This window comes from Barbus barbus (genome assembly GCF_936440315.1).
Source record: "Barbus barbus genome assembly, chromosome: 8".
NCBI lineage: Eukaryota > Metazoa > Chordata > Actinopteri > Cypriniformes > Cyprinidae > Barbus > Barbus barbus.
Window position 1 is genome coordinate 6,174,046 of NC_136736.1, and position 15,767 is coordinate 6,189,812.

The window sequence follows — 15,767 nt, forward strand, 5'->3', positions numbered from 1 at the left end:
ATTAGTTTGTTGTCTCCATTTGTTTGTTTTGCTCTGGTTTGCTATGTTTTGTAAGGAGTATTTATGAATGAAAAAGACAAAAAAAAAACACTTTTAACATGCTCACCCTGTTTTGGAGGGGATTGTGGTAACTACTTAGTACAAAGTACAGAGAATGACTATCCGTTGAAGGCATAGACTCTGAAGCCTTACGTTTTTACATTTCTAATGCCACAATGTGAGACGCTCTCATATTTATGGAAGCTTATTTAAGCCACAAAATAAAAAAAAAATTTAAAAGGTAATCGCGACTTTTTATCTTACAATTTCTACAATTCGGATTCTGATGATTTTTTTTCAGTTTATATGTCACAAATCTGAGTTCATATCTTGTAATTCAGATTTTTTTTCTCACAATTCTGAGTTTTTTTCGTCAGAATTGGCCATTTATATCTTGCAATTCAGTTTTTTCTCACAATTCTGAGTTTATATCTCGCAATTCAGATTATTTTTTTCTCAGAATTGGCCATTTATATCTTCCATTTGTAAGTTTATTCTTCAATTCTGGGTTTATATCTCACAATTCAGTTTTTTTTTCTTGCAATTCTGATCTTTTCTCGCAATTCTGTGTTTATACCTAGCAATTCTGAGTTATTGTCTCTCAGATCTGAGTTTATATCTCAATTCAGATTTTTTTTTTGTCAGAATTGTGAGCTTGTCACAATTATATCTCACGTTCACGAGTTTATATCTCTCAATTCTGATTTGTTCTTGCAATTTTGAGTTTATATCTCAACTAAAAACATTTAATTGCAATTCTGATTTTTTTCTAGGAACTCTGACATTATATCTTGCAATTCTTCAATTAGTTTATATCTCACAATTCAGAATTGTGAGAAAAAAAGTCTGTTGTATTGTAAGATATAAACTAATTGTGAGAGAAAAGTTGGAAGGTATTATAAGGTTAAAAAGTCACAATTTCCTTTTTTTAATTCCATGGTGGATAATATAAGCTTCCATACATATCTGATGACACGTCCTGTGCAATCGGCATGGATACCGTGTCCAATAATGATATGTTTGCAAGGTTGTGATAATGTTTATGAAATTCAATGCCTGTAATTGTTGTATGAGAAGAAAATGTGCTTTTTAATGATTATATTGCAAAAACTCAAAGTGAAACAGAGAAGGACATCAACAAGACTTTGTATTTATGTATATGATTCTTTTTTTATTTTGCGTTATTATGGACAGTTCATAGAGTTTTTGCAGATAAACATGTTTTTAAAAACAGTGGACAAAACAAATTAACAATTGATTGCATGTGTTTTCATTTATTATTGTAAAGAACCATACAATATTATTTTTTGAAACATAACATATGCTCACAATAGAAATACAAATCTATCAGTGTAAACCCATTGAGATTGGTACAGTCAAGCTGTTAGTAAACTCTTGATGGTATATTTCAATAACAAATAAGCCCATATAATATATATTTTGTCCGGTTTTGCGAGCTGAAATTCTTCCATCTACAGCTGTCTCTTGATTGAGCTCATATACCCTGTTTTCTGGTTGTTTAATGTGTTCAGTATGTGCTGTAGGCTGTCTGTACCGAGCGGCTTTTCATTTGCAGCAGTAGTCTTGTGATGCCATTGGTCAGATGACGAACCCGAAAGGAGAAACTCCGTTAGCTTAGCATGGGGAGGTTTAAACGCTGCACTTTGGGCATTTTTCTCTTTGCTTCTATAATCGCTTCTCTCTCTCACACACAAACACAGATTTGCCTTTCAGACTCTTGATTTTGTAATAAAGAGCACTGTACCTAAAGGACACTTTTGTTGTGTGTGACTGTATTTGTGCATCCTGTAGTAAGACATCAGAGGTCATGAGCTGCATTCATGTCAGGGCCGAGAGAATATTGCAAAGTAGTTCATGGAAAGTGGAAAAAATAGCCATTATTTTTGGTCTGTTTTCTCTGGATTGTTTGGTTTAGCATTTATTCATTTCTGGAACACTTGTTGTATATTAAATACCAAACACAAAGGAAGTGAAGGCAAGAATACAGAGATTCAGAGGAGCAAAACAGAGACTTAAGAAGATCATTTTAATATGCTAAATATCTTATTAACATTCATTTCATGAAGATAATAAATGCATCACATGTTAAGCATGTATACATTTGGCCTTACATACAAAAATATATTGACATGCTTGGATAATTAATTGAGCACGAATAAATAATGTACAATAAATAGATACAGTTTACAAATAAACTGTAAATTACTACTTAAAAAAAAAAAAAAAAAAGTATTTTTACTGATTTTAATTTTGGTCAATAGAATAAATAGGAATTATTTAAATATATGGGTCAGTCTATAATTTAGTGTACATTTCATTTCATTTCAACAATTTTCTTAAGAAATATCATATAGTACAATATATAATCTCAAATATATTTGTATACCCTGTTTTTCAATTTGCTCTCGCCACATTAGACAAAGCTTAATTTTGCATTTATGTCCCTTAAATTTTTTAATTGAGTTTTAATTGCTTCAAAATAATGAAAAAAGTTCAAATACTCTCTATATTAAATATCAATAAAAAACATTTCTACAATCTAAATACCCAAGAAAAATAAAACATTTTGAACACATTATGGTAAATATCCTCTTAATTTTTTTCTATATTTGATCTATATTGGATTCGGATTTTGTATCCGAAATTAATTAATCATATTATATATATTATATATATATATATATATATATATATATATATATATATATATATATATATATATATATATATATATTCTCCTTCATAAATCATGTTGGATGTTCTGTATTGAAACAGAAGCTCATCCACTGTGAGACGCTCAGCGCCGCTGATCCTCTTCTTTCTGATTTAAAAAAAAACAAACTATTATTTGTATTTTCAGAAGGAAATCGCCACACATTATTAGCAGCTGAAGCACACAAGCAGGTATTTAAAAACCATTATCAGTTGGTTACATTTTGAATGCTGAATGTTATATTACCGGTAATGCGAGTAAATACAAGATTGTGAAAATTTCATATTGAATGTCTTGATGAAATTAAAACCAAATGTAAAGCTTGTGCTAGTATCAAATTCTGTGTTGGATCTGCAGTTCAATGAACTGCAAAACAGTCTCGAAGATAGTGTTTTACAACAATCGCCGCTAGATGACTCCAGTGTCCCAAAAACCTTTTCAAAGGTCAAAGAGACTCTGAAGAGCAGGGAGTGTGTCAGTTATTCATCAGCACAAACACAGTTAATGAAATATAAATCAGAGTGTTAACTAGCCAATGAGAATCAAATTCACTTGTCATCCTGGAACTGAATATCACCCGCCAAAGCTGCTTTACTTACTAGTTAACTATGACTGGTTGGTCTGGTCATTATTAAAATATGGTTTGGATTTGCCAGAAACAAAATGTTGTGCTTGAAATATCTCGTCTCTTCTATCTGGAATAACACTTCTATAATTTATTTTTAACATATTTTTGTAACATATTTTTAAGTAAATTTTTTATTTAATTATTTTAATTTAAGTAATTTTATATATATATATATATATGTATATATATATATATATATATATATATATATATATATATATATATATATACATATACAGTTTTAAACATTTGTGTGGGATCTTGAAGCTTGAAAAAAAGGACATTAATAATAATAAGAATCTAAATAATTGGATTTTGTTGATACTTGCATTTTAAAAAATATAAAAAATTGGAAGTACATCCAAGGTCAAAGTTCAAAGGAAGTTCAAATGTTCACATGGTGCGTGTCCCACCAGATTGAAAAAGTTACTACCTTTAATTTACCTTTAAGTAATTCAGCTGATTTAGACACTTCATTTGTGCTGCATTGTTTTATGTTTGTGTGAAAGATTTCTATTGAAATGAATTAATGGTAGGCCTATATTGTATTAAATATATTATCTAATCGATGTTTGTTTTGAGATGCTATTGACAGCATTGTGGAAATTCATCTTTAATGAGAATGTGTCACTGGTGTTAAAACCCTTGCTTTACAAAACAAAACTATATAAAAGTAAACAAATTAGATTTAACAAAGAAGAAAAGTTAAGTCATTCTGACTTTTTCATTATTAATAATGTCAAAAATGTTAATAAATACTTTGAGATTTTGGGAATGACAGCTTAACAGAACTGATTTTCCCACCAAGTGTATTTTTATTCATTCATTTATATATATATATACCTCCATTTGTTGCTGAATCCATGTGAGAGCTTTACTTATGCTGGTGTAAATTCCTGGTTGGTTTGCTTGTCCACAGCTCTCAGCCCAGCTGGCTGCCCCCGCCAATGTCCACCCGGACCCCTGACAGGCCAGCGGCCCTCCACTGTCTCCCTACAGACAGAAGACTAGGGGTTCAACTAAGGTGCAGATACATTTAAGAGTGCTTGCTTTAATAACAGCTATTGTAGTTTATAGTGATGTTACTCAGATGCAGTACCTGACATGTTCCAGCACCTCCCTCTGAGAATCCCGCACAGATGTTCCAGGAGGTCAGACCCAGTCTGCGGCAGTCTCTGCTGGACAGTAACGGGACCTGAGCGATATGTAGGGACCCACTGGCCTCTCCTGCGCAAACACACACGTGCATTCGGAAGAATACATTTTTTTTTTTTTTTACTTTAAAAATACACTCGAAAGCAATATAGTTCAACGTGTCTTCAAAAGCTGTGAAACTTTACAAGCATTTACACAATAAATACCAGCCATTCAATTTTTTCTCTATTAAGTTAAAACGTGTGCTAACACTCACCACCATTGACTGTGGCTCCCCAGCCTGAGATCAAACACATCTGTCCATCCTCAAAGCTCTCACCATAACTGGGCAAACAGATGGGTACTACATGGTCTGGTAAGGCAGAAAAAGGAGATGTATTGTAGTAAAACCGTGATTATATTCCTATTTAAAAGTCTGTTTATACAAATATTTCAGCCCGTGACGAGAAGCAAATTCTTACCATTGAAAGACAGAGGTAGTTTAAGCTTTATTAGAGCTATGTTGTAGCTGAGTCCTTCTGGCCTGTAGTTGGCATGGTAGATGATTTTCTCCACAGAGAGAGCTCCAGTTCCACTCAATGACTGATCTATTATCCCAGCATACACGGCCCATAACACTGGCTGAGCAAAGCTTTGAACAAAAAGAATCACAAATTTAAGTACTGGACCATCATAAACTAATCTGGATGAGCCCAGAGCTGGTATAAACTCAGCTGGATAAATATTAGATCAACATAAACTAGTCTGGACCAGCACAGAACCAGTACAAACCAGTTTGGACTGGTACCAGATCAGGATAAATGATTCTGGACCACTAAAGAAATAGCATGAGTCTAAACCATTACAAAATCAATGTAAACCAATCTGGACCAGCACCAAACCAGAATAAACCTGACTGAGCAGACACAAAATCATTATAAACCAGCCTTGATCACCATCAGTCCTAGCACAGAACCAATATAAACCAGTCTGTACCAGCATCCAACTAGCATAAAACAATCTGGACCAGCACAGAACCAGCTTAAACCAGTCTGGACTGCCATCCAATTAGAATAAAACTGTCTGGACCAGTACCAGACCATTATAAACCAGTCTGAACCAGCGCAGAACCAGTAAAAACCAGTCTGAAGTAGCATCCAAATGGCATAAAACAATCTGGGCTGTGTTTCCCAAAAGCATCCTAAGCTTAAGTAGGAACACTCCACTTTTTTTGAAAATAGGCTCAACTCCCCTAGAGTTAAACAGTTGAGTTTTACCGTTTTTGAATCCATTCATCTGATCTCCGGGTCTGGCGGTAGCACTTTTAGCTTAGCATAGATCATTGAATCAGATTAGACCATTAGCATTTGGTCATCAAAAATGACCAAAGAGTTTCAATAATTTTCCTATTTAAAGTGAAAGTGATGTGACATACGGCCAAGTATGGTGACCCATACTCGGAATTTGTGCTCTGCATTTAACCCATCCAAGTGAACACACACCCGGAGCAGTGGGCAGCCATTTATGCTGCGGTGCCCAGGGAGCAGTTGGGGGTTCGGTGTCTTGCTCAAGGGTCTCACCTCAGTCGTGGTATTGAGGGTGGAGAGAGCGCTGGACATTCACTCCCCCACCTACAATCCCTGCCGGCCCAAGACTCGAACCCGCAACCTTTGGATTATGAGTCCGACTCTCTAACTATTAGGCCACGACTTCCCATGGGTGCATGCATGGGTGCAGCAGGAGCAATGATATGACGCAGAGCCTGAAAGTAGTCCCCAGCTAGGTAACTAGTTATGATATAGCTGGGGACTACTTTCAGGTGCTGCGTCATATCATTGCGCCTGCTGCACCCATGGTACGGCAGCAAAGTCCCTTGATTATTACGCCAGAATATAGTTCCTAACCATATATGCCTAGAAAAACTTTTTATTTTCCGTCGGTCTTAATACACGATGTAACTGCAGAACTTTTAAATAGGAAAATTATCGAAACTCTTTGGTCATTTTTGATGACCAAATGCTAATGGTCTAATCCAATTCAATGATCTATGCTAAAATAAGCTAAAAGTGTTACCGCCAGACCCGGAGATCAGATGAATGGATTCAAAAACGGTAAAACTCAACTGTTTAACTCTAGGGGAGTTGTAAAATGAGCCTACTTCCAAAAAAAGTGGAGTGTTCTTTTAAGTACACCATAGACCCATTGAAACCAATGGAGCGACAATCAACTTAGGCTTATGATGCTTTTGGGAAACACAGCCCTGGACCAGCACAAACTAGTATAGTCCAACTAGCATAGCACAGAATAGTACCAGACCATTATAAACCAGTCTGGACTAGCATCTGACTAGCATAAAACAGTCTGGACCAGTACTAGGCCATTATAAAACAGTCTGGACTAGCATCTAGCTATCATAAAACAGTCTGGGCCAGTACTAGGCCATTATAAACCAGTCTGGACTAGCATCTAGCTATCATAAAATAGTCTGGACCAGTACTAGGCCATTATAAACCAGTCTGGACTAGCATCTAGCTATCATAAAACAGTCTGGACCAGAACCAGAGCTTTATAAACCAGTCTGTACCAACACCAGATCACCATAAACCAGTCTGGACCAGCACAAAACCAGCTCGGACCTGTTTTTTGCAGCAAGGATGACATGATACTCACCCATACACACAGTGCGCAGCAGTGAGAATCCAGCGCTCACTGATGACTGATCCTCCACACATATACTGGTTCTGGTAATGCAGGCTGACCTGCCACGGGACCAGCCCAGACCTCGACACGTTTCCTCCCACAATACGACTGCGGACGGCTGGCCTGGAGCCACACTCTACACCGCAACACACAAACTGGATCTGAGTGGAAAACTCACTGACACCATGCAAAATCACCAAACTTTAGTTTTGCATCACAGGAAAATAGTTATAATAAAATTGCAATAGCATTCATTTGTTTTCACTACATTTTTGATAAAAAAAAAAAAAAAAACAGCCTTGGAGAAGAGAGAGAAAAAAAAAAAAAAAATTTATTTATATATATATATATATATATATATATATATCATCAAACACTCACCTATACACTTGACAGCAGTCACTACACCAGAAGTGCATTGAGTTTTTCTGGAATAATAGAAAATGCACTTTTAATGCCATCAGTATCTTTCTCTCTATCTGAACTACGCACACGGTTAACTGTTTTGGTTTCATTTCTATGCTTACATTTCCCTTTGTATTAAAAATGCAAATCAACTCTGTCCCATTTCATTTCAGTGAGGAGTCAAGATGGCTTTCTTTAAGACAGAATCTGCTCAAAACCTTTTTTCAGCTGTCAAAAAAGGCAGTTCAGGCATTCATACATCTGAAGGTATGAGATCTCACAGCTTTGGGACTCAGAGACAATTCTGACTGCATTATCAGGAACTAAAGACACTTCTGAACATCAATCTACAGAAGCACTTCAGATTGTTTTGAGTCAGCATTGAACAATCTGCCATGCAATGTGTCAGTCACTGGACTGATCTTATTTGACAGTCTTTGGCCTGAATAACACTTCCTCAGGCATGAGTCAATTTGATTTAGATCTGAGAAAAAGAGTGATTGTAATGCTCATTTTTAAGCTAAGGCACAACTGCTGTCAATATTAGTTGATTACTTTTTAAAACTTACATGTTGATTAAAACATTTTGAATTGGACATGAAAAGAAACTGACTCGGTTCAGTAAGGGAGTCGTTTGTGACCTTAGTAATGATTCTGACACTGGCTGGATGATTCTGATTCAAAGCACTTAAAGGAATAGTTCATCAAAAATAATACATTTGATCACCCGCAGGCTATTCAAGATGTAGAAGAGTTTGTTTCTTAATTGGAACAGGTTTAGAGAAATTTAGCTTTACATCACTTCTAAAGAAGGTTTACCTGAGGTGTGAAGAGTTTTGGATCTTGAAGTTGTCTTGAAGGCCTGTTTGGTTGATATTAAGAGCCACTAGATTATTCTGAAAGACTGCTTCAGTGGAGGAGATGGGAACATCAGTAGAGCTCACGTAGCTACAATCAGACAGAGGACAACAAAAGAGCAATCAATAGTCAAATGAGAATCGGAAAAAGGTTTGAATGGAGTGTGACTTGGCTGTAAAATCAAAACAATTACATTAAAGCAAGAGCACTGAGTTCTTTCACATTGATATCATTTTATAGTTATTAAATGGTAAAATACACAAAACTAGATGCCCAACATAAGTGCTTTTTCTCTGTGCCTCTCGATTACACCCTTATTTATTTTCATTCAGAAGTTGTTACTTGTGAAAAGATGAAAACAATTGACTTTAGACGTGCTGATTGGTTCTCTTATTAAGGAGACGTGGCCTGAGGGACTGTAATCAGTCATTATTTTTGATCAAAACAACTACTAAATTCAAGTGCCAAGATGCCAAACATGAAGAACAGACCTCTGAAATTAAAAGACAGGCAGAAGAATGCAGATGTTAAATGTAACATCTTGACCTAGTTGAGGTGAAACAGCGTTTGCAGTGATGATTTTTCTTTCTTTCATTTAATGGCAGACTGATTTTAATTGGATTAACTATGCTGGTAATGAGGCCACCGGGAACAGAGGCTCCGTATAATTCGCAGACACCCACACAGTGCAAGAAAACACACTCACACAAGCACACACACACACACACACAAGAAAAGTATCACCATATTTCTGCATTTAAAAATGAGAAATCCCTGCTTTGCTCTGGGAAATCAATTTTCCTTAAATAGCAGGCATGGGAGATGATAATATCGGCTCTGATGTTAGTCAGTGGAGATGAAGAGAATAATTACAGACCAAGGATCTGAAATGACTGAGATTATACTCTGGATTTTTCACACCTGTCCCACTGAGCAGGACACTGACGGCTGATACTGTAAATAGCAGAACCCTATGAAAATTACACCAAATTTGTGCTAATTTGTACACCAAAAATGCCATGCAAATGTTTTTTAGATTAAAAAAAATTCTAGTTATTTTCCAAGTGCTGAAATATTTTATTGGGTATAAATTGAGTAAAAATATTTTTAAAAGGTAATTTTCCTTCATCTTTATCTAGTAATTCACAAACAGCTGGAAAGGCCATTAATTCATTGGTCAAAAAGAGTAGGAACCCTGAAGAACATTCGGCTTTTGAAACTAGAATTAAAAAAAAAAATTTTTACAAAATTTATTTATTTAAAATTTATTTCATTTTAATCTGTTGGCACTATTTTAATTTATTGAGGAGTAAAGTTTGAAAACAAGCAGCTTTATCATTACATCAGATGTACCAGACGGAAAAAAGACAAAAATTGCACACATCCAGCAGGCAAAAAGCTCAATGAGGGTGCTCAATCACAAAAGTCTGAAAAAGTCAGCAAACTAGAGTTCCAAAAGTAGAAAATTAATTTAATGCATGCGATATTTCAAGCCATATGGTCTGGTGAAGAGCTGTTCACTGTCAGTGTTGATGTACATGTATTCTTTTCTTTTTTTTCCTTCTACTTTTGAATCTCTGGGGTGCCACATTTTTCTTATGACCAGATATAGCAGAGGAATATAATTGTCTGATAGTACATTGCAATTCTTTGTACCTGTTGTATCCCAGTTGTCTGCAGGCTACAGAGCCCAGGTGAGAGTGCCAGCCTTCAGAGCACACAGTCCTCCATGAGCCCCTACTGAACACCTGCAGCACAGAGCGCCTGCCACTCACACGCACTGAGAGAGAGGCAGAGAGTTTAGGGTCAGGTTTGAGAATTGTGAAAGATTTGCTTGTGGGGACAAAATTGGTGTCAAAGTTGATTGTAAATCATTTTTTCTTTGGCATTATTTAGTGTAGGTCAACAGAAACGTACTGAAACAATAAATAGAGTCGATTCTGATTATATGTTGATTTTAAGGTCAAGAAGAGAAGAATGGGATAAACCCACCACAGTTGAGCTCGTCTTCTCCATCTCCACAGTCCTCGACTCCATCACACACAGCATTTCTGCTGATACACTGAACCGACGACAAACAGCGGAACTTTCCTGAGCAACTCTTCAGACCCACTGGAGAAAAAGGGATCCAATGAATGATGGTGACAAACACACACACACACTCACTCCTGTCTAAAGGAAGTTTACACAACCATCTGTTAGCAGTGAGCTGTCATCATAGAGCAGGTTGGAGCTCATTAAACATTTACAGTTCCCACTGCTTAGGATGAGTTTCATTTAATAAGGAGGATACTCACTTACTGTCAGTCCTCTGTCGTGTGTCTTGTGCTCCCGCCTCTTGTGTCCATATTTGTTTTGTTTCCTGTCCTCGTCTAGTGTGATTATTAGTTCATTGTTGTCCAGCTGTGTTCATCTCATTATCTATGATTATCCTGTGTATTTATAGTCCTGTCTGTTCAGTTTGAATTCGTCTGGTCAACTCATTACTCACCGGTGTTCCTGGCTGTGTCAGCCTAGCCTTGTCTTGCCCTGCCTTGATGTCGTCATTAAAGACTATTATTTTGAGTTACAGCCTTGTCTCAGTGTTCCTAGTTCGTCCCTGCTGTGTGCACCGTGACACTTACCTTCACACACACATATTTTCTTGCCGTGGTGGGGAATTGCTTTTGACTTCTCTCGTCTATTACTAAGCTAATAATATATATTTTTCCCATAAGCCTATACCTGAGCCTAACACTTTTATTTTTTTATTTCCATTTAGACATTATTTAGTTTGTCAGGTTTAGGCAAATCTGCCCAAACACAGGTTAATATATTTCTATGGATTTGGAATCAAAGTTTTTTGGTTTTTTTTGTAAAATGTAATATTGTGAAATATTATTACAACTTAAAATAACTTTTTTCATTTTAAAATGTAATTTATTTCTGTGATGGCAAAGCTGAATTTTCATCATTACTCCGGTCTTAAATGTCAAAAATTATTATAATATGATGATTTGCTGCTCAAGAATTTTTTTTTATTGTTTTATATTATTATTGTAAAATTAAATTTTTTCTTCAGGATTCTTTGATAAATAGAAAGTTCAAAAGAACAGCATCTATTTGAAATAGAAATCTACTATAACATTATGAATGTCTTTAATGTTACTTTCGATTGATTTAACGCATTCTTGCTGAATAAAAGTATTAATTTAGTACTTACCCAGAATTTTCCAATTTTACCACAGTTTCCACAAAACTATTAAGCACCACAGCTGTTGTCAGTATTGATAATAAAAATATTTTTTTCTTGTGCAGCAAATCAGCATATTACAACCCCAATTCCAGAGAAGTTGGACATTTTGTAAAATGTAATAAAATCAAGAATCTCGGATTTGTTAATTCTCTTTAACTTTTATTTAATTGCCAAAAGTACAAAGAAAAGTTGTCCAAAGTCTTCACTGACCAACGTAAATGTATTTTGTAAATATGAACAAATTTTGTTTTTGACAGCTGCAACACATTCCAAAAAAGTTGGGACAGAGACAAAATAAAAGTGAAAAGGTTATAGAATATCCACGTTAAACCGTTTTGAAACAGTTCACAGTATGCAGGTGATAATGGGACAAGGTATCATGTTTTGGTATAAAAAGGAGCATCTCAGTCTTTGCAAGCAAAGCTGGATAATGGCTTATCACTTTGTGCCAAATTTCAGGGAAGAATTGTCAAACAAATCAAAAATCACATTTTGCAATGCAAAATTGCAAATAATTTAGGTCTTTCACCAAGTACCATACATAATATTATGAAAAGATACAGGGAATCCAGAGAAATCATAGTACATGTAGGGCAAGGCAGGAAACCACAGTTGAACGTGCTTGACCTTTGAGCCCTCAGATGGCATTGCATAAGAAACCATCATGCTGCGGTGTTAAATATAGCCACATGGGCTCAGGAGTACTTCAGGAAACCACTAACATTTACCACAGTCTGCTGCTGCATCAAGAAATGCAACTTGAAACTCTGTTACTCTTGGAGAAAGCTATACATCAATTATATGCAGAGATGCTGCCGGGTTCTCTGAGTCAGAGCATCTCAGATAGTTAAAAAAGACAGATTTCAACTTGTTTCCGGGAAAAATGGATTTCCACATTTCAACTTGTTTCCGGGAAAAATGGATTTCGAGTTCTCAGTCCCAAAGACTAAAGGGACCATCCAGACTTTCATCAACGACAGAAGCAAAAACAAATGTCTGTCATGGTATGGGGGTGCAGCAGAGCAAACAGCATGGGTGACTGGCATATGTGCGAAGGTACTATTGAGACGGAGGCATATATTGGGATTGTAAAGAGATATATACTATACCATTCATGGGAAGTCCATGGTTATTAGATCACTTTTGTAGACAAAGTGCGCTAGACTGGCCAGAAGATCTGTCTCCTATTGAAAATGTATGACCAGTCATGAAAAGGAGAATTAGACAACGATGATCACAGACTGCTGAGCATCTGAAGTCTTGTATCAAACCAGATTGGACAACAATTTTACTTGCAGAACTTTAACAATTAGTATTCTCAATTCCTAAACAATGAAACATTGTAATTAAAAGGACTGTTGATGTGACACAGTGTTAAACATGTCTCTGCCCCAACTTTTTTGGAATGTGTTGCATCCGTCAAAATCAAAATTCTTCATATTTACAAAATACATGTACATTGATCAGTGAAAAAGTCTTTTCTTTGTACTTTTGTCAATTAAATAAATGTTAAAGGGAATGAACAAATCACAGTTTCTTGATTTTATCGCATTTTACAAAATGTCCCGACTTCTCTGGAATTGAGGTTGTAGAATGATTTCTGAATACCGGAAATAAGCGTTGCCATCACAGGAATAAACTACATTTATATAAATATATCATCATTTTTTCAATTGAAGATGTCTCTGGACATCCCTAAAGGCAGGTTTGGTCAGATTTTAATAACCTATGGGAGACAATTTTGCTCCTAAATTAAAAAAAAAACACAGACTCACCTCCCAAACCTATTCCTAGAACCAGAACCAAGACTATTAGCAATCCCAAGATGATGAGCAGAGCCAGCAATCTGCGAGACACATATGGCCAACACAAAGACTTCAAGTCTGACAGTCTTTCTCCTGAGAGAGAGGGAGAGAGACAGCTGAATAAAATCAGACTGCTAAAGGCCAGAGCTGCCAGCAGAGTAAGACTGATTAGATCACTGTTAGCACATCAAGTGTCTGTCCTCTAACCCCTGTTTAACTGGTCGTGTAAAGCACACGCTGAAGCCATTTTAGATTGTACTTACACAACGTGACATACCAAGAAAGCAAGAAGCCTGCTTACCGTCCAAGAAGGGCTGGACCTTGATGACGGGCACACCTGGGCTGGGTGGGATCTGAATGTTATGGGCTTTATACACAGGCAGTGGAGCCGACGCCACAGCGGGCAACTCAACGGGGACATGAGGGTCCTGCGTGTCTGGGTCGTAGAAGTGACTGGAATGGCTGTTTTGGCTGCTGAAGGAACTCACATTGAACGTGGTGGGTGTCTCGACAACAGGAAGGTCCTCTTCTGTGACAGAAACTAACTCAAGAGCACCAGATTCAGTGTTGTCCTCTACCACATCCTGAGAACAATGACAAATAAGAGACACTGTTAAATTGTATCAAAGAATGTACGAACAGTCAACCTTTGGAAGTAATTACATTTTTGTTTTATGATTTTGAAAGAAGTCATCAAGAGTGCATTTATTTGATTAAAAATACTGCGAAACAGTAATGTTATTAGAATTTAAAATAACAGTTTTTTTGAATATGTTTTAAATTTTAATTTATTCATGTGATGACTAAGCTAAATTTTCAGCGTCATTACTCCAGTCTTCAGTGTCACGTGATCTTTTAGAAATCATTCTGATATACTGATTTACTGCTCAGGAAACATTTCTTATTCATTGTATTATCATCATATGAAAATGGCTCTATTTATTCTTTGATTAATATAAAATTCAAAAGAACAGTGTTTATTTGAAATACAAATCTTTTGTAACATTATAAATTATTTTTTTTCATTATAAATAAAAGTAAATGTTTTTTTTCTTACCCCAAATTTTTGAAAAGTGTTTCTATAAAAATATTAAGCAGCACAACTGTTTCCAATCATGTGATCATATGACACTGAAGATTGAAGTAATGGCTGCTTAAAATTAATCTTTGCCATCACTTGAATAAATTGCTTTAAAAAAAATAATATAATAGAAAACAGCTATTTTAAATTGTAATAACATTTCACAATATTACAGTTTTTTTCTGTATTTTTGATAAAATTGTAAATGCAAGTGTATTCATTGTTTAATGACAAAAACGTGAGTGCATGATGGAAAGCGTGACAGCAGAGGATAAGCTGCTGTGATAGACCCATCTTGTCAACCTTGTTATAATTTTAAAGTGTCTGAGACACAAGGACACCCGCAAACACTGTGACATGAAATATACTGTCATGCTCCCTTACCCTCTCCTGTCGGCTTCCTCCCTGTGAAACGGGCCGCTCTGTCTCTCCTGCTGTCTGGGAAGAAGCCATGACTCTGCTCTCGTCCTCTCATCTTCACTCCATCTTGGATGACAGTGACACCGATCCACTTAGGAAGTGAAAAAGTGATACTGGGAATCCAAGGCCCTCAGTCTTTTTAATCCTTGTCAGAAAGAATGAATTATTTCCCAGCGAGTCCAAATCCAAGTAACCGCCTGTGAAATTAGCTTTTGAGAAATGATGGGTATAATTTGAAGGTGACTAACTAGAGCGCTACAGATCTGTCCTTCTGAGTGACTTCATATCTTATTCTTGTTCCTCTCTCTCTCTCTCTCGCTCGCTCTGCCACACCTGCTCTTGAGCTCAAAGTGACACCTGAGCAGGTGTGCAGCAGTGTTTTGTCGTATCACTACAGCTGTGGATCAGGTAATGCTGGACAGTCTAAGCTTCTGAGGTCTGGTTACACTGAAAGGTCAGGCAGGAGCGCCAAGCACGAAAAGGTCATCAGTCTTTAGGCTGTTCCCTAATTGAATCTCCAGGACACATAATTATATCCATCAAGGACCTTGTGGTTAGATATGTTTTATTAAATAAAATAACTTTTATTATGAACATAAAGTATTTTTAGTTTCTGAAAATGAGTTTTGATATTTTTATAGGGTGTAAAGTAAAAAAACAAAATATGGGTGTTCAGAGAATGTAATAAAGAAAAAAGTAAAAGACTGAAATTCTTAAAAAAAAAAAAA

At 36.0% G+C, this 15,767-nt stretch overlaps 2 protein-coding genes across 2 annotated transcripts in view; one reads left to right on the forward strand and one right to left on the reverse strand.

Moving 5' to 3' along the window:
• The window catches only part of LOC306873379 (homeobox protein PKNOX1-like), an 18,390-nt gene extending 13,620 nt beyond the window's left edge, over window positions 1–4,770 (forward strand). The window contains exons 12-13 of the mRNA XM_079422633.1: window positions 2,921–2,964; window positions 4,321–4,770. Coding sequence (XP_079278759.1) covers window position 2,921 — 1 coding nt within the window. The 3' untranslated portion in view covers window positions 2,922–2,964; window positions 4,321–4,770. The remainder of the gene's footprint in view (window positions 1–2,920; window positions 2,965–4,320) is intronic.
• LOC306873766 (transmembrane protease serine 3-like) lies at window positions 3,212–15,072 on the reverse strand (the record flags this gene model as incomplete). Its single annotated transcript, XM_079423248.1, has 13 exons — window positions 3,212–3,229; window positions 4,245–4,394; window positions 4,501–4,628; window positions 4,813–4,908; window positions 5,018–5,187; window positions 7,206–7,371; window positions 7,617–7,663; window positions 8,460–8,588; window positions 10,155–10,278; window positions 10,491–10,610; window positions 13,509–13,631; window positions 13,840–14,122; window positions 15,004–15,072. 13 exons carry the CDS (start codon window positions 15,070–15,072, stop codon window positions 3,212–3,214), a joined length of 1,623 nt encoding a protein of 540 aa, XP_079279374.1.
• Between the last annotated feature and the right edge of the window lie 695 nt (window positions 15,073–15,767).